Source organism: Pseudophryne corroboree, chromosome 3 (assembly GCF_028390025.1).
Source record: "Pseudophryne corroboree isolate aPseCor3 chromosome 3, aPseCor3.hap2, whole genome shotgun sequence".
In the NCBI taxonomy this organism is placed as follows: Eukaryota; Metazoa; Chordata; class Amphibia; order Anura; family Myobatrachidae; genus Pseudophryne; species Pseudophryne corroboree.
This window is the reverse complement of record NC_086446.1, coordinates 295174253-295198953: the sequence shown is the minus strand read 5'-3', so window position 1 is coordinate 295198953 and position 24701 is coordinate 295174253. Positions and strand designations below refer to the sequence as shown.

At 44.3% G+C, this 24701-nt stretch overlaps 1 protein-coding gene and 1 long non-coding RNA gene across 3 annotated transcripts in view; one reads left to right on the top strand and one right to left on the bottom strand.

Moving 5' to 3' along the window:
* The window catches only part of CDH4 (cadherin 4), a 1018047-nt gene that overhangs the window by 694638 nt on the left and 298708 nt on the right, over window positions 1-24701 (top strand). For both annotated transcript variants that reach the window (XM_063959329.1, XM_063959328.1), the window contains exon 3: window positions 22107-22336. In XM_063959329.1, coding sequence (XP_063815399.1) covers window positions 22107-22336 — 230 coding nt within the window. The remainder of the gene's footprint in view (window positions 1-22106; window positions 22337-24701) is intronic.
* Window positions 19090-24701, bottom strand: part of LOC135055360 (uncharacterized) — a 145501-nt gene continuing 139889 nt past the window's right edge. Inside the window, exon 3 of the long non-coding RNA XR_010243725.1 lies at window positions 19090-19177. This is a non-coding gene — a long non-coding RNA (uncharacterized LOC135055360). The remainder of the gene's footprint in view (window positions 19178-24701) is intronic.

The window sequence follows — 24701 nt, the reverse complement described above, 5'->3', positions numbered from 1 at the left end:
AGAACTTGGCGAGCTTTATCCAGGGGGACCACCTGTCGCTGAAATTATGGTTTTATTAAACTGTGCATGTCCTGTTTAAACAACATAAGGGTAGGTGGAAGGGCCCAAGACAATTCCATCTTGCACCTCTTTTTCTTCTTTGCATCATGTGCTCTTTGGGGCCTAGTTTTTAAATTTGCCATCCTGTCTGACACTGCAGCGCCACTCCTAGATGCGTCCGGTGTTTGTGCCGTACACTTGTGTTGTTAATCAAAGTCATCCAGCTACCTCGGTGCAACCTTTTGGTCTAAAAACAATATTGTGAGGTGTTCAGTGTTCAGAATAGACTGGAAATGAGTGGAAATTAATGTTATTGAGGTTAAAAATACAGTAGGATCAAAATTACCCCCAAATTCTATCATTTTAGCTGTTTTCATGTTTGTTTCAAAAATCATCCAGATCCAAAACCAAAACCCGAAACGGTGGTTTTGGCAAAACCAATCCAGATCCAAAACATGAGCGAGGATCCAGACCCAAAACCAAAACACAAAACCCGAAAAGTGTCCGCCGCACATCTCTACTCAAAACTCACATTATCTCTAAGTTAGTTTACAGACTTCCACTTCAACTGCCTTTTATCATAGCCTACCCCTGATTAAGGCAAACCAGCTGTACAGTACCTGCTTTAGTTTTTGTTTTTACATATATTTTGGGCAATATTACAATATTTTTGGCACTGGGTGCTGTATGCTAAAACTCACTATTTGCATCCGTACACAGCCATCCATCAAGCTCAGAATCAGTGTCTTAATGGACATTTAAAGGTAACCCCTGCTGCAGGGCCGTTACTAGCCAATTTGGCTCCCAGTGCGAGATTTAAAAATGCCCCCCCCCCCCCTCCCATTCACATTAAAAAAAATGCGCCCCCCCATAGATATAAAGAGTAAAAGCATGCTCCCGGCAAGGGGCGTGGCCTCGTTAAAATGGGCGTGGTTTTGTTAAGATGGGCGTGGTCTCATCTGATCTCATCATCACGGCCACCACAGGATTAAAAAAAAAAGTCCTCATTTTACACAGTACGGCAGGCACGCGACCCCATTTTACACAGCACGGCAGGCAAGTGTCCCCATTTTACACATTGCGGCAGGCACGCGACCCCATTTTACACAGCACGGCAGGCAAGTGTCCCCATTTTACACAGTATGGCAGGCACGCGACCCCATTTTACACAGCACGGCAGGAAAGTGTCTCCATTTTACACATTGCGGGAGGAAAGTGTCCCCATTTTACAAAGCACGGCAGGCAAGTGTCCCCATTTTACACAGTACGGCAGGCACGCGACCCCATTTTACACAGCACGGCAGGCAAGTGTCCCCATTTTACACATTGTGGCAGGAAAGTGTCTCCATTTTACACATTGCGGCAGGCACGTGCCCCCATTTTACACATTGCGGCAGGAAATTGTCCCCATTTTACACATTGCGGCAGGCACGTGCCTCCATTTTACACAATACAACAGGCAAGTGTCCCCATTTTACACATTGCGGCAGGAAAGTGTCTCCATTTTACACATTGCGGCATGCACGTGCCCCCATTTTACACATTGCGGCAGGAAAGTGTCCCCATTTTACACATTGCGGCAGGCACGTGCCTCCATTTTACACAGTACAACAGGCAAGTGTCCCCATTTTACACATTGTGGCAGGCACGTGCCCCCATTTTACACATTGCGGCAGGCACGTGCCCCCATTTTACACATTGCGGCAGGTGGTGGTGGTGAGGGGGGAGGGAGGGAGAGAGAGAGAGAGAGAGGGAGAGGGGCTGACTTACATTTGAAGCGGTTCTTCCCGCTCTTCAGCCGCCTCTCCCTCATCTGCGCGGCGCCGCGGCTTGGCTCCCCCTTCTCCCTCCTCTTGAGTGCCCAGCTCGGGGGCGGGGTTTCGCGGAATGACGCGATTGCGTCGTGACGCCACGACGCATTCGCGTCATTCCGCGAAACCCCGCCCCCCGAGCTGGGCACTCGGGAGGAGAGGGGAGGGGGGATTGAAAGTCCTCAAGAAGTGCCGCGGCGGGCGCCCCGTGCGGTTGCACGGCTCGCCCGCCGCAAGAAACGGCACTGCCCTGCTGGCATTATTATTTGTTGCCTTCAGCCAGCAAGAGTGTCTTCACGCAAGAGTGTCTTCACGCAAGAGTGTCTTCACGCAAGTGTTACAGCAGTACCTGGAAAAAGCTGTAAGCTGCTTCTTTGTGCCAGTATCTCTGCAGATATTTCCCTGACTCTTTGGGATATTTCTTGAAATACTGCATCAATAAGATGAGTGGTAACTGGTAGATCAAAATCTTTCTTACTACGACACTTTGATAAATAGGCACCTTAGACAGATACTGTAGATTAACACTGATAGACACTTGTGGGTAACTGTAATAAGAATGCATACATTTTTCTGTGTTGTTGATTTGCGAACTGTGGAACAATTTGTCAGGGTACCCCAAAAATGAGTTACCATAACAATGCTATACCCCTTTTCCACTAGCTCTAAAAACAAGGGTAAATGCGCCGGGGCGCGCATTTACCTGTGTTTTTTTCTAGTGGAAACGGCCCCCCGCTGCAAATTCCCGGATCAAGTGATCCGGGAATCCTACCCGGGTAGCTTACCGGGTTGAACACGTGTTCAACCCGGTAAGCTGTGTAGTGTAAACGGAAGCGGCTCCCGTTCACAGTGTATGGAAGGGCAGCACTGGGAGATCATGTGATCTCCCAGCGCCGCCCCTGCCGCGTCACCAACCCGGCAATATGCCGGGTTGGTGAGTGCAGTGTAGAAGACGGCTCTAGTATGGGTCACAGCCGTGTCAGGCTCCCGGCTGCGACCTGTGATAGCTAGTGGAAAAGGGGTATAACATTATAGGAAACTGCTGATGTAAGTTTGCTAAATATAAGAATATTTATCAAACTTGTGTAACTATTCAATATTAAAAGTCTCAAAGTCGCCGCTAAATAAATATACCCAATGGAGTCAGTAATCATTACAGATTTAAAGCAGCACAAGCTAGGGGTTGTAGCTCAAACCCCTGTTAAAGTATCCTGCTATACAGAAACCAATGTGGGTCTCTACTAAAGTAAATATCCTCAGTGGAGGTGTCTCTATTTATACGTTCGTCCTTGTTTCTCTCATTTCTCTTTTCTTCAAGCGATTCTTTTTAGCTTCCACTCTCCACAAAACCTCTCCTGCCCCCGTTTCCTTGCATGAGTCCACAAAACGTTCATTTATGGCAAATCATTGCTGAAAGCCTAACGAAGAGTCTGAATGTTTTCTCTTAATTATCCGTATGCCATTTGTCATGAGCAATATTGGCTTGGAGCAGTTTGAAGTCAGGAGAGGAACGTGGAGGTTCTGCAATTAGTGATGCCTTGCGGCAGACCGTGGCTCATGAACTGGGGGCTGCATATTAAACAAGAAGGGGGATATTAACCCTTTTCGGAAAGAGTGCCTAAAAACTGTAGAACGCTAGCATATTTTTGTCTGGGTGGCCTAATAACTGTATTTGCCAGTAAGTAGATTGTGCATTTTCAATTTCTGCAGTTTTCTGTGTGATTTTTCAGTTGTATAAATTATACACAAGTCCATCTATTGGCAGGGGGGAGATTAGACGAGAGAAAGGGCAAATACTATAGCTACAGGGGTACTATTGAATGCTAGGATGGTGGATTTGCAAAATAGCTTATCCAGAGTAATGTACCAAAAATAATACTTGGGATTTTGATAATGATGGTTATTTGTAAAACAGAATAAGGAACAAAATCATATTTTCCTTTGTATGTACAAGACTCACTGGAACCTCATGGTATTTTATAAAAAAAAAAAAGCAGGAGGCCTAATTGGCATAGATAAATAGTGTTGCAGGTGATGTGAATGCTGGCTGTCTGGTGGTGGAATTCCTTGTTGCTTATGGTCCGTTTCCATGGCAGGGCCAGAGTCACTGTGTGCTGGCAGAGAAGGAGTTTGCAGAGGTAGTCTCAGGTGCTCCAGAGAAAAACAACCTGGTATAGCATGAATATAGCAGCAGGGCACGTTACAAAGAGCATCAGAGCCATTCATCTCTGCAGTAGTGTATCTTTAATGGTTGCAGGGTGTGCAGTGCACAAAGGGACCCTGATGATCCACTGTGATCCATTGTGCCATGCACCCCCCCTCCCCCCTCCTTACCGGCAGCTGGTCTTGAATTGATAGTAGGGAGTACAGTACATTCCATCATGAGTACAGTACATTCAGTTATATGCCTAATCTAGTAAAAGAAGCAAACCTGGTAGGGGGTACCAGCACTGAATTAACACATCTAATATTGTAAATCGTGTGGGACCAGTACGAGATCCCGGCTGTCGGGATTCTGGCGGTCAGGTGACCGACGTTTGGAGTCCGACAGGTGGGATCCCGGCGACGAGCGCAGCGTGTCCCCTCTCGGGCTCGCTGTACTCGCCACGCTTTGGTCGCCACAGGTTTCTATTCCCCTCCGAGTGGTAGCGTGGACCATCACCCAAGAGGGGTAACCAGCCGGCGTCAGGACTCCGACCGCCGGTATTTCAGCTGGTGTTGGGATTCTGGCGTCGGTATCCTGACCGCCGGGATCCCGACAGGCGGTCAATTGACTGCCTCCCCAATCTACAGTGACGGGTTTCTGGTTGCTGCTCACCTGTAGGGGTGGCTGGCCCCTAGAACAAGGAGTGGATGTCAAGCGGAAAACAGTGGGAGCGCTATCAGATCATACATTTTAATATCCAAATGAGGCTCTAATTAACATATACAGTTATAATCAACAAATTATTAAAATCTTTGTGCAGTAAATATCTTGCATATGTAATTAAATAAATTGATTAAAAAAACACACAATGAATTAACAATGAGATGGAAAGATGGAAAAAATAAAAAGACAATGTAAAATGCAGTAAGGGGTTAAAAAATGAATTAGTATTGAACATGCTGGGTAGACTGCCACAGATCAAATGATGCATCTTGCTGCGCGTTTCAGTGCCTGTATAAATCAAGTCCAGTGGAATATAGTTAAGAGTGAAAGTGCACATTTCACCTTTTTTGCAATTAAATGAGAAGCCAGGTAGGAATCGGTGCATTATATTGAATAAAAACCTTTCAAAGGTTAAGTCAGTAGATGTGTGTTCATTTGTAGCCGTAGGGAAGGCAATGTCCTGTTTGCAAGAAGTCACTGGAACAGCAGACAGCGTGTAAGATACGGTGTGAGTGGTGGGGATGTCGGCCCCAGATCTTATCGTGTCTGATGCCTGGAGTGCGAGCCGGGGGGGGCGCCACTGGTGACACCATGCATCCACGGTGCCCTGGGTTATCTAAGTGGCAAGGGGACTCCGGATGCTCAGCGTAGTGAGGCAGCTCCTGATAGTATGCAGTAGTGACGCTGCTTGGGATCTCGCCGGCCGTCCAAAATCAGCTTGAATGATGCGGTGGCGTGCTTGGACTGTTGTCCCACTCTGCAAATACCTTGAGAGGTAGAATTGGGATAAGTGGAGTGAATACCTGGTAAAAGAAGTAGACTGGGGTATTTACAAAAACTATAGTCTGGATGTCTACCAATATGTGTGCAAGGTGTGAAAAAAAATTGTGTTTGCATCCCAGTTTTTGAAATGTGCAAACTTGGAACAAACCATATCTCCTCTAAGATGGGGGCATGACTGTGTCATGTTATATTAATGACCTCTCCTCTAAAACCACCCTCGTATGGCGGCACCCATTAAAGACACCTGTCAGTGACGCATACAGCACCACTCTCCAAACTTTCTGTCAACCTGGACATATAGGCCAATAAGGACAGTCCCCTCAAATCAGGACACTTTGGAAGGTATGCAGTAGTGTACTGTAAATACACGTGTTGTTGGGATAAATCTTTTGCTCATTATCACTTTAGCTTAAGGTACAAAATTATACACCTAGGGTGTTATACCCTTTCAGTGATGTAATAAGCGCCCTTATTGGTACAGTGAGTGTACTATATTTTCTGTTACGTATATATCGTGTAAAGGGGTCACGATTAGTGCTTTCTGTTCTGTACGTGGTCTTATTATCTATTGTTGGCACACAGCCAGCAGCTTACTTTCACACTGAAAAGATCCGACTGCGCATACACAACAAAAGACTATCACTTATTACCCACAATGCCTCTCTCATACAGTTGACAATTAGCGATCTCAACATGCAGTTCAGTTTTACGAATTTTAATTTTATGTAAATGTCCATAATGGGTCCATTTGGAAATTATTCCCCTGTTGCAGAAGCAATTTGCAGTAAATTGGCTGCTGTTTTACATGGTGATTTCTAGATTTGGGGATCTATCCGTGTGAGCTCGTAAATAACTTGCTAAAAGGGGATGTGTATTGTAGCAAATAAAGGGTTAATGATGTTCCCAGAAAATCCTGCACTGCTAAGATCATATTGAAAGGCCTCTCTGAAAATAATGATTGCTCTAGCAGTTGACAAGCTTAGATCAGCTATCCCCCCTTTCACAGTTGCCTCCATCTCTTCCCTTTTGTTCCTCTCAGCTAATCGCTGGGACCCTGCTCATTTCCTGACCTTTTCGGAAGTTATAATTTTACACCCAAAGTAAAATGTCATCAAAATTTTATGGCATTTAGTATGCCGGGTGAAATTTATGACTTCTCAGTTCGAGCTGATGATAGAGCTTCCTGGGAATATAATTAGTTCCTTCCAAAACATTGCGTTTAACCAGAAGGCCCCAGTAACACACCTTGCCTTGTGCACAAATAAATGGCTGAGGTAAATATTTGTTTCGCTAATTCACGAAGCAGTTGGATTATTCAGCAGCTCTTCAGTTATTTATGTTCCTGGGTGGAAGCATTTTTAATGTGCCTGTATTTCATGGTTAAAAATAACTAGTTATTAAAAATGCAATTGCTCTCACCACAAAAGTACATTTCCACTTTATTATCTTATTTGTAGGCCCTGTCATATCTGTGAGTAATGTGGAATCTTAGTACAGAGCTTCCAGTGTGGTGCATGAGCTGTGGGCCTAATTCAGATGTGATTGTTATTGCCATTGCTACTGTCTTATGCTGTACGCAATTGCGATTATATTTTAATATGAGCAGAAGCCAGCCTGAGCATAGAGACGCCCACTGTTATCGCATCGGTTCTGTCCCACGGTGTATAATTGCTGATACATCGGTACTATCATCGCATATGGGGTCATGTCGCAGAGTCTGAGTGCCTCTGAAGAAGCGCAGGCTGAGCTGCTCTCCGGGGAGGCAGAAAGCTTTCCAGTAGCAACGTAATTTATGCATGCCCAGAAAACGCCATCTGAATGGCCATGACAAACCTGCGATTACCCGACCACACCCTGTTCCCACCCCCAAACGTTGTCTTCCTGTCACTAACTTTGTGACAAATTCCTCATTGTGACTGACATCGTCTTTCACTTGCTGCGCATGCGCACTAAGGCTCAGACGCATGCGCAATTATAAAACATACAAGAGCCGCTTTGTGACCGCATCTGAATTAGGCCCTGTTTGCAGTCTTACTTTCATCATGCATTGCTCTTTTCAGGACACGGCTAGCTAACACTTAAATGCTATATGCATTGTAGTTGGATTATGGGTAATTTTGCAAAATTTTGATAAATTACATTTTTAATGATGTTCCTCGGTTTTTTATGTAGTTTTCCACAATGCCTATAAATCAGTGACACAGTTATTGCTCACAATCTGCAGATGCCAACATGTTCAATGTCAACATTTTTACAATGTCGACATTGTAATTGAGGACATTATGACTCCATCCACTTCACAGAAATCTGGTAAAATGCATTCTCCTTATCCCAGTCAAGTGTTGATGGGTAATGTTACATAAACCTGCATAGGCTAAGAAGTATAATTAATGCAGCACCCTAATGCACAAGACAGTCTATTCAATAAGGTGTTGCTGTAATAACCTACCTCCAGTCCATTGCATTGAATCCAAGAAGGAAGCACTATAGATCCCTATCCATTAATCACATCAGCACCCAGGTATTTCAGTGGTAGGGGAACATCATGCATGCTCCATAGCATTGTAATGTCTGGAATTGCGGGATAGATGTACTGTAGCATCACTTTTCCATAATGATGGTTTGGTGATTGAGAAGGCCATGACACATAGATAACCTCCACGTCATGCTCATCATTGGCTGGGTGGCCACACAATCTCTGTAGATGGCGGCATTGTCATCCTGGCACACACCACTCCCATCAGGAAAGAAATTCTGCATCAGAACCATTGGTTAGTAATTAGCATTGACCTTGCCTTCTAGGGAATATGGAAAACATTATGCACCAGCGCCCTACAATTAGGACGGCTGGACATCTATCAGTTACCAGTATTAGGGGGTGTGGCCAAGTATGTGGGGGTGTGGCCATGCTGCTCTGGAAAAAAAGGCGGACCTCATTATACCCATTGAATGGTGCCTGGTCAGTGTAGAGGCTGCATTTCTGTTACTCGATCGCTGCTAGGGATTCCTGTTCCTCAATCCTGTTACTCAATCGCTGTTCATAGGGGGCAGTTCAGTTGTGGGCAGTGGCCAGAAGGTCAGAGCAGTGGCATTTTGAGACTACCAACCTCACCTATTTTCCCTCACTCTATGTTGAGGAGCACAGGAAAAGTGATGAAGTTGGGGTACCAAATTTTACTGCAAATAACTGAATATGAATAGAATGTGTCAGTACACTTGTGACACAATGTCTGGACTATACAGTACATCAACAATATATGACACTAACCTTAAACTGGGAACACACACTGATATCTGCGGCCATCTGCTCAGACAATAATGGTGTTTGTGTATCCTCAAAACAGCTAGCTTATTTGAGAATTCTACCACCAAAATGGACAAGCAATTTTTAGTTGTCACTTCAAAGGATTTATATGATATATTTGTAATATTTCCCTAGCAGTCTCTAAACATAGGAATGGACTTGTAGTCAGCCACACAAAGAAATGAATGAATTGTTTCAGTTGCAGGTTTTCTTCCTTCGTTCATCTCTAGTCCCTGACCTGTCGCTGATGTATACCACATGTACACTTTATCATGACTCTAATTATACAGGCACAAATGACTCTTGTCACCCGACCTTATCATGGTTTTTATAAAATATTCTAATGGTCCCACCCATATTTTCTCATGTTATACAACATCTGGTCTTTCTATTCCTCATATAGGGGCCTAATTAGCATTCGATATATGTGAGATATTCGGGGTATACCTGAAAATATTTAAGAGAAACAGTATCTCCAATATTTTCCGTGGCCCCTCCATTTACAACCACAAATAGGTTCCAGGCAGATTTACCAAGCTCCAGTGAGAGCACGCATGTGCATTGGCTGCGGGGAACCTGAACCAAGAAGCAGTGTGATGTGTGTTATGCGATCACACCACTTCCAGCTCCTTGGCAGAACGTGCTCTTATCAGAGACTGTCTCCGGGCAAGAGAAAAATGGTAAATTTGTGTGAAAATATTCATTTTCACGTTGTGAATTTACCCAAAATTTTTTTTCAAATCAGCATTTAAAATGCCCCAAAATATCTTCCTTAATTTGCAATATGTTACCAAGGAGACTATGGAGACTATGCATTAATAATTGAGGTACTGTAGCGATTATTAATAGTCTATATTGCAACAGATATCATATTTTAATTTTAAATGAAATGACTTCACTATGGGCGGCATGTACTAAATGGAAAATGCAGCCAAAACCACAGAAAATGGCAGTTTTCAGACTTTGGACGCATATTCCCTGCTTTGGTTCCATTTCTGGGGCTTGGATGGTATCCGTTCACATGGTCGACCATGTTATGGTCGACAGTCATTAGGTCGACCACTATTGGTCGACATTGACATGGTCGACATGGACACATGGTCGACACATGAAAATGGTCGACACATGAAAGGTCGACACATGAAAAGGTCGACATGAGTTTTTTAACTTTTTTTTCTTTTGGGGAACTTTTCCATACTTTACGATCCACATGGACTACGATTGGAACGGTAAAGTGTGCCGAGCGAAGCGGTAGCGGAGCGAAGGCACCATGCCCGAAGCATGGCGAGCGAAGCGAGCCATGCGAGGGGACGCGGTGCACTAATTGGGGTTCCCAGTCACTTTACGCAAAAAAACGACACCAAAAAAAAAGTAAAAAAACTCATGTCGACCTTTTCATGTGTCGACCCTTCATGTGTCGACCATTTTCATGTGTCGCCCATGTGTCCATGTCGACCATGTCAATGTCGACCAATAGTGGTCGACCTAATGACTGTCGACCATTCATACCGGAACCGGCTTGGATCCGGCAGATAACTCAGGGTTTTGCTGGCATTATACTGTAGAGGCCTATGGGCTTTTTTCCACATTTTCTCCTGAGAAGGATCCAATCCAATCAATCTCATCACCCCCCGTGGCCTTTGCGCATGCCTGGAGGAACTCTCAGGGCCGAACCTCAGAAGTGCCGAAATTGCAAAGGGCAGTTCTAATAGGGAGAGCTGTCCTTTGCAATACTAATCGCATGATTAAGTACATACAGTTGTAGCCACGCCCATTGTGGCTACATCTGCGGTTAACATGTACTCTCGGCATGGCTAGGTGATGTAACAATACAATGCCCCATCACACACTCTGCACAATATATGGTATGATGGCGCTATGTATCGTCACGTGCCGTACGTAACTTCATGCCGTTCACTACGGGATCATCCATCTGACATGCAGCACGTCAGATTGGACGACCCAGGGAACTAAAGGGCACGTGCAACTGCGGGAACAGTTCCACATTAGAACAATATATTGTTCAATATATGGCTTAGTGTACACCCAGCTTTAGGCTGTTAGCACATAGCAATAATTCATAACGGTATGCATTAACTGCGGTTTCTGCATAATTTTATGGAAAAAAAGGTTGCTAAATAGGCTCCTAAGAGATCATAGTATCTCCTGGAAGCCCTGAGTGATTCTCCCCACATGCCAGAGAGCTGTGTTACACTTCTCAGTGTCTCTGCTCTTCCTCTCCCAAGAAAAGCAACTTTTATGGGTAATTAAAAATGAAGGGGTTAAGGGGTTAAGCCCAATAGCCAGCTAATGAGGTCTTCAGAAGCTTGCTTGTCTATTCTTCCCCAGTTCTCCAGCATACTGCGTGCATCGCTGAGCGTGTTTACAGCAAGTTAAAAATGAAACACTTTTCTAGCAGACACTACTAAAATAAAATGTAGATATGGGGTGTGGCTATTTATGCGGAGTGTTAATTACCGGAGGGCTGCAAGCCGAATGTAAATTTCACCTGGGATTTGGAGCAATTTAAATACGTCTCAGAGCAGTTTATCTAAGGAGATTTGACAGGGTGTTGCATTCTGAAAGTGTTTATTTTAATAGTTCCATATTTCTGCAAATACAGATTGAAGGAGATTTGGATAGCAAAGAAAATAGAAGTAAAAGTTGAATAGAATGTATTTGAAATATATTTCATCATTAGCAGAGAGACTTTCCGTGACGGTGATATAGTTGTCTGCTCATATTTTCTTTATCAGTCAATTAAAAAGCTCTGCGAATATTTGTCAGTTTTGGAGGAACTTTGCTGTGATTTCTTGGCAACCTTTACTACAATAGCTTCCTTCTGTGTTATCTAGCCATATTTTTACATAAGCAGGCATTGTTTCTTGTTACCCTGGCATACTCTACAAAACTGATCTCTGGATACTGTTGAACTTACTGTAAATCTACGTTATGCAGTACCCATGGAAGAGAAATAAATAATTTGACATGATAATGTAAAATTCTAGCTGGAAAGCACAGAGAGGAGGTAAAAGATAAAGCAATGAATTTAATAAACGTTTGCAGAAGGACACAAGCAAGTTAATAAAGTATCATTATCCGAAGGTGGACAAACCATGTGGTCCTCTGTGACTGTATGTATGTACAATATGTTTTTTTAAGTTACATGTGTCATACATTTTCCACCACTGGGTGGTGACTTGGGGCCTACAATATATTTAGTTATGGCCCTGGACCTGCTCATTGTAATGTGGTTGTGGTATAAAATGAACTGGAGCGCATTATAATGTTACATACAGTAATATGAACTGGAGCACAGTAATGTGGCACAATATGAAGTAGAGCCACTATAGTGTGGCATAATATGACCTGGGGGCAGCACTGTAATGTAGCATAATATAAACTGGGGACACTGTATATCATAATGTGTACTGGCAGCCCTACAATGTGACATATAATGCGAACTAGGGCACAAAAAAAAATAAAAAAACTAGTCCACTATTACAGGGTATACATTACAACTGCTGCAGAAAGGTTTTTCTGTAGAAGCATTGGGACAGGGTCCCCTTCAAAATGTTGCTATGGGGACCATAAAAATTTGGCTACACCCCTGGTCCTACTTATTATCAACACCCTATGGCCTCACACAGTGGTGGAACTTGTGAGCGGTGGGCCCAGGTGCAAACGTATACTTTGCGCTCCCTCCTCTGACCCACCCCAAGTTCATTATATGCCACATGCCAGTGGGTGACAGAGAGAGGCAGAAAATGAGTGACAGGGAGAGGCAACATAGAGACAGTGGGTGACAGGGAGAGGGTGTTGAAAGAAGTATGTGTTACTGCACAGAGTCTAGTCTCCCTTTCCTCTAGGGAGGCCTCATGCCCTATCCCAAGATGGCCACCAAGATCATTATTGAGAATGTACAGGGACCATCTTATTTCTTTATGTTTAAGACTGTGTAGTGACATGGTGGAAGACAGAAGTCTCCTACTTAACTCCTATGAGAGACCTGGTTAACACCTGCCATAAAGCTGTTCCAGCCTACATGCACAGCTACCCGTTTGCAGTATACCCTCACCATCTGGTGAGCTGTATAAAACCCAGATCTGCTCAGATCTGCTCCATTACCAGTGTACGTGTAACAGTGGGTATGGCTGTATCTGCTATCTATCAGTAAGCCAACACCACTGGTTTAATAACTGGACTGTTCTTAGTTTGAGTCATCCGCTGATATCAACACCTGCACACAAATAATTTCCAACAGTGGGAGTCACAGCGGCCACTGCCCTGTCTGTGAGAGGGGGCCCCATCCCCTGTGCTTTCCTTAGTCTGGCACTCGGTCAAGCAGGCTCTGACAGCGCCAATTACAACAGCCGTAAGCAGCCTTTAATTCACAGATAGCTGTGATTCAGGAGAAATAAGCAGCTCTGTGAATTATATGCAATACGCGGCTGTGATCATCAGCGCTGACAGGCAGCAGGACTCCCCTATCAGTCAGGCTCAGATGGCAAACTGATGTGGCTGCACACACACAAGGTCAACCCCACCTCCCTGAGGTAAGGGGCAGGTTCCTCAGGCTGTGGACCACACACTGCTACCTTCACTCAGCCAGACGTCTGGCTTTGCTCAAAATGGTTACACAGTGGCCCGGGGGAAAACTCATTGCTGGTCTGAGCAGCAGTGGACCCCTTAGGGGGACATGTACTAAGCAGTGATAAATGTGGAGAAGTGAGCTAGTGAAGAAGTTGCTCGTGGCAACCAATCAGCTGCTCTGTATAAATTTATAGTATGCAAATTATAAATGTTACGTCGATGCTGATTGGTTGCCATGGACAACTTCTCCACTTTTATCACTGCTTAGTACATCTCCCCCTTAGTCCCCAGAGACCCGGGTGCAATTCACCTGCTCACCAATGGTAGTTCCACCACCAGCCCCACATAAATGATGTATCCAACTTGCCACAAGCTGCAGCGACAAACACTTAAGCATTGCAGCAATCCAGTAAGGCTCTGGTGCTAGGACAGCTGCTCCGAAAAGCAGCTGTCCTGCTAGCCTTACCACTACTACTATTGCAGCTACTGTAACTAGTACTAGCAAGTGTTTACACTGCCCGGCAGTGTTACTGTGCATGGGTGAACTTATCCTCTCCGAATTAGAGAACCGACAGATGGTCAGATCTACAGAGTAACATCAGCTAGCAATTGAAGTTAATCAATGTCTTATTTTTTTCTAGTACACATAAACAATGGAAACTCAGCATGAATAATAATAATTGTATTTGTGGATTATGCACAGTGAATCACACTTAGGGGTGTATTCCTATGGACCACATTGATAGACCTGGTGAAAAGGTAGCCATACACTGTGCAGTTATCAGTCTGATCAGACGATTATTATCTGACTGGAAAGATAATTGCACAGTGTATGGCCGTAACTGAGCATCAATTATCGGTCTGTCAGGCATGAAAAGTCTTCCGGCATGCCCCATAGATGTGATCATTTGTGCTTGGACAACTCACTATCAGACAGACAGTCCAATTATCTGACAATATATGGCAAGGATATTGTATGTTTTCAGATAATTGGTCTCTCTGTTTGATGATGAGTTTTATCTGACAGTGTACAGCCCTTTCTACAAAGTCTCTCTACCTGGCAGATAAAGGATAAAGGTTCAGGAGAACTCACAAACTAGGGGGTATATTTACTAAGCTCCCGATTTTGACCGATTTTTAGTTTTTTCTTCAAAGTGTCATCTCGGGAATTTACTAAGCACAAATCTCGGCAGTGATGAGGGCATTCGTATTTTTTTTGAAGTCCAAGAAAAAAAATAAGAATGAATAGACCATCGGTCAAATACGCCTGTTATTTTATAGAACTCGGTAATTTACTAAAATTTGTATTTCACAAACACTGCCGGCAATAGCCAAACACTGCCGTGAATAAATACAAATCGTTTAAAAAAGCAGTTTTAAAATAGACCTGCTTTTTTTTACCGTGTTCTGATAGGCATGCACGGATCCGTGAGATCCATGCATGTTTATCAGTGGGAAGGGGTGGGAAAGTGTTAATTCAAAAAAAAAATGCGTGGGGTCCCCCCTTCTAAGCAAAACCAGCCTCGGGCTCTTTGAGCCGGTCCTGGTTCACAAAATATGGGTAAAAAAATGACATGGGTTCCCCCATATTTCATAAACCAGCACCGGGCTCTGCGCCTGGTCCTGGTTCCAAAAATACGGGGGACAAAAAGCGTAGGGGTCCCCCGTATTTTTTAAACCAGCACCGGGCTCCACTAGCCAGGTACATAATGCCACAGCCGGGGGACACTTTTATAGTGGTCCCTGCAGCCCTGGCATTACATATCCAACTAGTCACCCCTGGCCGGGGTACCCTGGAGGAGTGGGAACCCCTTAAATCAAGGGGTCCCCCCCCTCCAGCCACCCAAGGGCCAGGGGTGAAGCCCGAGGCTGTCCCCCCCATCCAAGGGCGGCGGATGGGAGGCTGATAGCCTTTTGAAAAAATGTGAATATTGTTTTTAGTAGCAGCACTACAAGTCCCAGCAAGCCTCCCCCGCAAGCTAGTACTTGGAGAACCACAAGTACCAGCATGCGGTGGAAAACCGGGTCCCGCTGGTACCTGTAGTACTACTACTACCGCATGCTGGTACTTGTGGTTCTCCAAGTACCAGCTTGCGGGGGAGGCTTGCTGGGACTTGTAGTGCTGCTACTAAAAACAATATTCACATTTTTTCACTCCCACTCCTCCAGGGTACGCCGGCCAGGGGTGACTAGTTGGGTATGTAATGCCAGGGCCGCAGGGACCACTATAAAAGTGTCCCCCGGCTGTGGCATTATGTACCTGGCTAGTGGAGCCCGGTGCTGGTTCCAAAAATACGGGGGACCCCTACGCTTTTTGTCCCCTGTATTTTTGGGACCAGGCGCAGAGCCCGGTGCTGGTTTATGAAATATGGGGGAACCCATGTCATTTTTTTACCCATATTTTGTGAACCAGGACCGTCTCAAAGAGCCCGTGGCTGGTTTTGCTTGGTGGTGGTGGGGGGGGGGGGGGCACGCATTTTTTATTTTTTTAATTTTAACAGTTATTTTTTTTACGAAAGGTGCACAATGAAGCCCTGCACGGATCTCACAGATCCAGCCGAGATCCATTGTGTTAATGTCGGCAGTGTTTTACTATTCACTCCCGTAAAACACTGCCAAAAAATACGAATGACATCGACATCGGAAAATAAGAAAATGCAGAATATGACAGCTTAGTAAATTAGTCGTAATAAAATCAAAAGTTGCAAAATTACACTTTCGATGTCATTCGTGTTTGAACTTTAACCTCATTTGGAAAAATACGAATTTTAGTAAATATACCCCTAGGACTGTATTTGGAAGCCAATATGTAGTATGTACAAATAACTGAGACTGCTGTAGACTAAAACAGAGCACAGGAAGGTTAGGTCACTATCCTCCACAATATGCTGTGGACATTGTTCGCATTAACATGTGGCCCAATTATCCAACTATTGGCTAGATGTGAGCTTCTCTCCTACCAGATGACAAGGACAAGTTTTTCCTCACTCTGTTTTTACTTTTTCTAGTGCTTTACATTGACCTTTATGAGGGGAACACTGGTCTGGGGAATGAGCTTAAGTAATTATAATTGATGTATTGTGTGTAGTATGCTGGAATAACAAGCTTGTGTATTATAGCTTCTGTACTTAGCTAGCCATGAACTGGTTTGTACCAGGACCAAGATCTCTATATAATATTTATAGAAGGCCTGTCCCAACTCCTCAGTGCACATGCAGTGGAAGCCTGGCACATGTCCCAACGGCTCCCACTGTGAGGGAGACAGGACAGACTTAGGGGTATATTCAGTTGGTGTCGAAACAGACGTCTTGTCGAAAAGACGGCAGTTTTCGACTTTTTCAGGTCGGAATGGGTTCCAACCTATTCAGTCCCCGGCTTTTTTATCCGACAAGTCGGGGAATTTGACTTGTCGGAAAGCACGTGGATCGGCATGCTTCTGTCGGAAACGGGGCCAAATTCGACAGTTTATGGCCCCGTTTCCGACCATCTCAATCCGACTTTAAAAAAGTCGGATGAGATGAGGATGCTGAGGGAGAGCAACGGCGAGACGGGGCAAGCAGCGGGGAGACGGGAGTGAGCAACGGGGAGACGGTGGTGAGCAGTGGGGAGACAGGGGAGAGCAGCAGCTACAGCAGCTTAACCGGAGGATGGGGCACCACTGCCAGACCTCACAGCAGTGTCCTCACGGCTCCAGCAAGCGAGGTCCCGCTTTCTGTAGCCGGGTGGACGCTTCGGTGAAGTCTGGTGGTGGTGCCCCATCCTCCGGCTAAGCTGCTGTAGCCGCTGTAAATTAACAGTTAGGAGGTGATTGGCTGGTGCGTTATAACCTTGCACTTATCACTTCTTTATCACTTCTCCAGGCTTTATACATCTGCCCCTGTGTGTTTTGGTTACTCCTTTAAATAGCACTAAACTACAGAGACAGTGGCTAGATGTGGAATATTCCAGGAGGCATTTTCAGTAATGCTTTGTGAGGGAAAGAAGGGGGAGGGGGGCGACAGAGGGGTGCAGCAGGTACAGAGCCAAGACAGAGCATAGTGGGGAAAGTGGTCAGAACAGTAGAGGGGGGGGGGGGGGTGGCTTACAGTGTGTTATGTGGGACAGGTGCAGAGCGAGGGGCAGGGACTGGTGTGACCTGGCATATATTAGTAATAACTTTTTGTCATCCTGAGACGGCGTTCACTTTCACAAAGGATCTCATGCTGCTGGCAGCGGGCAGCTTGTGTGTACTTTTTCCGGCTGACAGCACATAGCCGCGGGATCTGAATGTCCCGCTGCTGTGTTGTAGTGTCAGCTCCTCCTTCCCTTTGGCAGTTCGGCTTCCCGGTGCTGTGTTTCCGCCGCGGGCGAGTACATGAAAACTTGTCCGCTTCATGCTCTAAAGTAGAGTTGCTGGGAAAAAGTTGGATCCAGATGTTTTCCCCATGTTAAACATACAACTCGGTCGACGTAATGGAGTCTCGGTTTGGATATCTCACACCAAGTAGCTCTACAAAGATGTACATATATATCTTTTTTTTTTTTTCTTGGCTGAGTTGTATTTGACAATGTTGACAATGTGTATTTGACAATTACAGCACATTTATAACAAACAAACATATAGCAAATTATTTCTAACCTTAAAAAAAATTACAAAAATACTTTGAACTGTCAAAATAGTCCGTGTACTGTACATGTAATCTTTGCACATTTTACCCCGGAAAATGCGTCCTCCAGCACGCACAAGCAGCTTATGCTGATTTAAATGATATGCGGCATGGCTATATTCTGTGTGTATTCTGTGGCCAAGTTCCGGGAAAAAGACTCACATTTTTATGTCCAAGTTGGTCCAACTTTTTCCTTCGGCCACCATTACATCCCGGCCATGATATCAGGAGTTAGCTGAAAATTTATTTGACAATTAAGTTTATTTCATATGATTAATATTAGTATGGTGACAGATAACATAAAACAAGACAGTCATGCACTGCAAGCTCAAGCGGGATCCAGTCAGGATCATGGCTTACGGGATCCCAGCAATCAAAATCCCGACGCCAGAATCCCGACACTATTTGGTATGCCGACACCAACAGGATTCTGAACGAGCACCCACTGGGGCACAGGACAGGTAGGGAGGTTAGGTTTAGGCTTCAGGGGGAGGGATAGGGTTAGTCTGCGTGGGGAGGTTAGGTTTAGGTACATGGAGGAAGGGAATAAGTGACAGAGATCACTAATATGACCCTGCAAAATCCACACTCTAAACTGTATTAGGCAGCCAGTCCACAACCTCATCACCAAATTAACATATGAAAGGGGAAACCATTAACATCTTAAAGGGCCCAGCACTAATAACCTTGTGGTTTGCCCTGACTTATTTATCCCCATACCTCTGTTTTATTCATAAGGTTGCATAGACATTCAGAACTGATGTGCTCCTCAATGCCCCTAATGGCTGCAGTGGGTAACACTGGCTGTGGGACACAACCTGCAGGCTGCTTCTCTCTCATCCCAAGAGCTGGCATTGTAATTGTGGAAGCGAGAATAAGCAAGGATCTGGGAGAAGATGTGTGGGGAGTCATTTATTAGAAAACTAACGAGATATAAAGGTGATTGTGCAGTGGGAGGGTATTAGTAGACATAGTGATAAAGTAGTCTGCTATTTGGTTGGCTTTTCATTGAATAAATAGTAATTAAATCTTACATGCCTTGACAGAGAAATTGCTGAGAAATGAATCCTCCTAACATAATTGCTTTAGTTCTTCTCTTTTCCTGAATGCTGGAAACTTTACCCATTGGTTCCTGCAGAAAAAAATGACACATGTTCTCGGTGATGGGTGATTTAGTGTTGCATTGGTTGACACTTTCATCCGCACATACAAGAGAGAGTGCCCTAATGTGGATTTAATAAATATTCATTCAGAGCTTCCACCCTCTGCAAAATCACTGTAAGCTGAAAGCAGCTGTCTGGCTACATGTTTAGATGTAGACAGCAGAGCATTGCACCTCTACGGCTTGACAATGTTGCAGATACTTTGTAAACTTTATGTTTCATTTTGTACTGCAAATTTACATTTTTGTTTAGTGTTTTGTATTTAACAGCTACCTGGGTATTGTACAGTGCTATAACCATAATTCCTGGCCAATTGCAACATTTGTAATTTATGTCACTCCCTCCTCATCATACCTCTATTTTTGTTTCATCACTTAAATCACACCCACCAAGGACTGCTCAATCCTAAAACATCACCCATGCTTCAACCCACTGTTTAAAGCATTGGCTAACACAGATACCTGTGTTGTACATACCTTACTTTTATGCTCAATAGCTATGATATACAATCACTGCATGTGTAACTTAATATACAGCCAAACTGAGGTGCACTTTACAGCATAGCACCCAAAAATTAATATTTAAAAATTGACACAAAATTTGACACATCCACAATCCATCCAGGCTTCCTGATCCAGGGTCTTATTCAGGTTTGTTAGCACACAAAAAAAGCCCACTAATGGGAAAAACCATGTTAAACTGCAGGTGGGGCAGATGTAACATGTGCAGAGAGATTTACGTAAGCTAAGTACACACTATACAATTATTGGCCTGACCAAAGTTATTGTATAGTAGACCCTATTCAGTAGCCATCGCTACTGATATGCGATCGCATTTCCCCGCTAAGTCCCGCACTGCACATGCGCAGGACCCGTAGTGCACATGCATGGGCCAGGGAACTGTGATTGCATCTCACTATGTGAACGCCTCTGCCTGACTGACAGGCAGAGGTGTTCATGGGGTGGAACGGGGCGGCAATGCAGCATTGCAGGGACGTCAACTCAGCGTTGGGTGGGCGGGTCGATAGAAACAGGGGAGAGTTCCGGCGGCCGCGTGACATGACACGCAGCTGCTGCAACCCGAAAATGGCTGCCCTGCATCTGCCTTTGCAACCTTGGTGCAGTGGTAGGGGGCTTGCATGTTGGGGGCCTTGCCCTGTGCTAAGCGGCCCCCAGCATCTGATCACAGCCAGTTGCAGTTTTGCTAAAAACGCAAAACTGCAACTGTAGCTGACTGGCCTGTGTGTACAAACAATCATTTTGGCGTGTCATTGACAATTCTGAAAAATCTTGCCCACACACACGAACGATCAATTTTGTGATCTATCGCCCCAATCCAAAAATCTCGGCCACAATCTTTCGATTTCGACCAGTGTGTGTGCATTCTCAATGATCTGCCCATATTCCTATGTTATCCTGTCACTATGTCATCCTTTTTATGGGCAGACATATGCAAATGCAGTGTGATGTGGCAGAAAATTGGTAACTTTTTTTAGTGTGTAACCTAGCTATTGGTGCCTACAATTTCCAGAAAAATCGTCTGATTGTTGGGCTGACTGAAAAAAATTCTGACAGTATGTACCCACCTTTAGATTTGGGTGGGGTGTGTTCAAACTGAAATCTGAATTGCAGTGTAAAAATAAGGCAACCAGTATTCACCATGCACAGAAACAATATAACCCACCCAAATCTAAATCTCTCTGCACATGTTACATCTGCCCCACCTGCAGTGCAACTGGTTTTGCCCATTAGTGTCCTTTTTTGGTTTGTGTCTCTCCAGACTCCTGCCCATCACTCCAGCCTCCTGTATTTCAAGAATTTAGCCTCTGTCGTTCCAGCCTCCAGCCCCTTGCGTCTATTCAGCCTCCTGCCCTGTCACTCCTGCCTCATGCCCCATGCCTTTACAGCAGGGTCCATTCAAGAGAAGAGGAGGCCCATGTGCATTCAACATCTGGGCCCCCTCCTCTCTAGCTGGCAGAGAAATTGACTCTGGGCACTAGGGTCACTAGGAGATCCTAGCATTGTCCCAGAGTCTAGTACACGTGTGGCCATTTTCATTGTGATCTGCCTACTGTGCAAGCACAAAACACCAGGAAAATGGACAGAGGGTAAGTATATAAAAAATAGATGGCAGTGTGTGCAGTGTGGGCCCCCGGGAGCCCATGTCCACCGCACACACTGCACCCATTACATTTTGTTACCATCATGAGAGGTGTGTGTTACTAATACTGTTGCATATAAATGATAAAACTGACTTTGGTTTCATATCAATGAACGCAATTTCTGTTTCGACAAACACAAGATGTTACTGGATATGATAATAGGACTAGAATAATGCCTCTCCTGTGTTAACAACAATATATGTACAACATAACTCCTTTTCGCTGCAGTAATCATTTGATTAATAGATGCTTTATATATTTTCACTACAAGACCATTTATGGTGATTATGTTATTATCAAAAGGTGTATATGTACAAATAATACCCTATTGATTATTACTTCTTTTTGAGGGAGACTAATCAATATTTCTAATAATAGTCTATATAGACCCTTCTTTTCTTAGGGGAACCTATCATTAAAAGTTATGTTTTAATTATACTAATTCTATTTAAGCATAAAAAGAGTGCCCCACAAAGGGATTGATTTACTTCTGATGGCCTCTTGTCCATCATGTTGTTTAGAGCATTAAGGATTCAAATCCCTGGGCACCTCCAGTCATACATATTTTCTAGGCTAATTGCCAATACAATCATTTTGATAGACTGGTTCTTAATGACACACCCTCACTGACCGCTACAGGAGACTGTTTTTGTCTGTCTTTAAGAGGTTCTTCAATTTGTTAAAATTCGGTGCATTGCTTGACATCTGTAATAATCCTCCTCTCTTCTTCTTTACAGTCAAATTTAATGGGTGCAATACAGGAACGCAGGGAATCTGGTATGAAACTAGCAACCCTGATTTCAAAGTTGGAACAGATGGGGCAGTGTACACAGCTCGCAAGGTACAGATCCCCTCCAAACAAGCAGTATTTGTGGTGGCTGCCTGGGACCACCAGATTCCGGAGAAATGGGAAGCTGCAATCCGGCTGCTGGTGGAAGACAAGCCTCTCAACCAAAGCCAACACCAGGTATGTAACTGTGTTGCCAGTGCCTGCAGAAACCAAATATTAACAGCTCATCTCTATACTGAGAGACATATATGAATCATTACAAGATAAGATTCTGACCCTCAATCAGTTGCTGTTTTGCACAAGCACAGTAGGGAAATTACCAGGAAAATGGCAAGGCAATGGCAAGACCTGTGCATGGGCAGTAACTGGCACAGCGCTAGAGTCTACTAGCGCTAGAGCTGCACTGCCGGCTAAAGAGGAGGGGAGGGGGCCTGGACGGAGACTGCACATGGGACCCCTCCTCTCTTAATACGCCTCTGCCCAGATAGATACATTTTTGTTTAATATAAAATGTCTATTACTGGGGTATGTACACACAAAAGCACACACATTGACGGACAAAAATAAAAACTGGGTTAGGGTTTGATTGTGCACGTATAAGTGCTTTCCAATCAGTGTGACCTGGAGATATTATACACACCTCCTCCTTGTACAGAGGAAACTTTGCCTACTACACATACTTTGTCTTTGAATCAGCAGAAAGTTTGTCTGTGTTGTTCATTCTTGCGGTAAACCTGACAGCATTTCAATTAGAATATGCAGATTAGCCTGGATGTTCCCCACAGGAGCACATTATATCCCCAAAGGCGTCTCGGCTCCATATTGGTGAGATGTGAACCCTGCTCCTCTTCTCCATGATGATACTCCCTCCTGCCCCTTACATGTCTACTAAGAGCGTGACCCCAAGGGGCACAGAGGTGTAGATAGATAGATAGATAGATAGATAGATAGATAGATAGATAGATAGATAGATAGATAAATAACAGACAGTATATACTTATATGTGCACAATCCACACAGAAATACAGGGCCAGGCTGGGATTAAAAATTTACCCTGAAATATAAAAAAAACACTGGGGGTCATTCCGAGTTGTTCGCTCGTTATTTTTTTCTCGCAACGGAGCGATTAGTCGCTAATGCGCATGCGCAATGTCCGCAGTGCGACTGCGCCAAGTAAATTTGCTATGCAGTTAGGTATTTTACTCATGGCATTACGAGGTTTTTTCTTCGTTCTGCTGATCGGAGTGTGATTGACAGGAAGTGGGTGTTTCTGGGCGGAAACTGGCCGTTTTATGGGAGTGTGTTAAAAAACGCTGCAGTTTCTGGGAAAAACGCGGGAGTGGCTGGAGAAACGGAGGAGTGTCTGGGCGAACGCTGGGTGTGTTTGTGACGTCAAACCAGGAACGAAACTGACTGAACTGATCGCAGATGCCGAGTAAGTGTGGAGCTACTCAGAAACTGCTAAGAAGTGTCTATTCGCAATTCTGCTAATCTTTCGTTCGCAATTTTGATAAGCTAAGATTCACTCCCAGTAGGCGGCGGCTTAGCGTGTGCAAAGCTGCTAAAAGCAGCTTGCGAGCGAACAACTCGGAATGACCCCCACAGTCCCACGTGCTGTGGTCTCCATGCACAATATTGTTGCATGCTTAATGGGAGTTAAGTGTAACATGAAGCATTGGCACAAACATGTGTATCATACTTAGTGTCGACCTTGGGCATGATGGGCCCACAGGGGATATGCAATCATAGGGGCCCACTAAAGGGTAGCAGCACAAAGCTGGATGGGTGTGGTCAGCCACAGAGGGGTAGAAGGAAAGAAGAAGAACTGCACTGGTTCAGACCTGGATTAAGAGCTCATGGTGCATTGATCCATTACTGCAAAAATAAATTTCAAGCAAACCTTGAGCAAAAGGAAAAACTTAAAAAGTGTCCCCCTCCTACTACACATGCAAAGGAATAAGAATATACGGTAATAAATATGGCCTAGACTTTAGTAGTTATATCTGTAGTAGAACACATAAGGGGAGATGTATCACACCTTTAATAGAGATAAAGTGGAGAAGATTTCTATAGCAACCAATTAGGTTCTAGCTATCATTTAAGTAGCTCAGTCTATAAAATCTGATTTCAATGAAAATGTACTTAAATAAATGTTATGCATGTTGTTATGGACAGGCAGTAAGTAATAGAGTCACAGCAGTCTTTTACTTGATTGTTGCTAATAAAATCATTGTACATGAATTCTATTAATTTTCAACAACTCTCTGCAACAACTGCTCTCACCAATTTCTACTGTACATTCACTTCTGAGGTTGCTGTATCACACCTGAACCATACTCTAGAAATAGCCCTTGATGACGTGGCTCCAGCTACCCACCACATATGCTTAAAGATGTCAGTGGTGTAAATCTTGTAGTACAAGTGACTTCCTCATATATAAGACTAACTACCACTCTTATCCTAATACCATGGACACTGCCAAACAAACATATTTCCAACCTCTTATCGCTGCTCAAGCCTCTAACCCCAATCAACTTTTGAA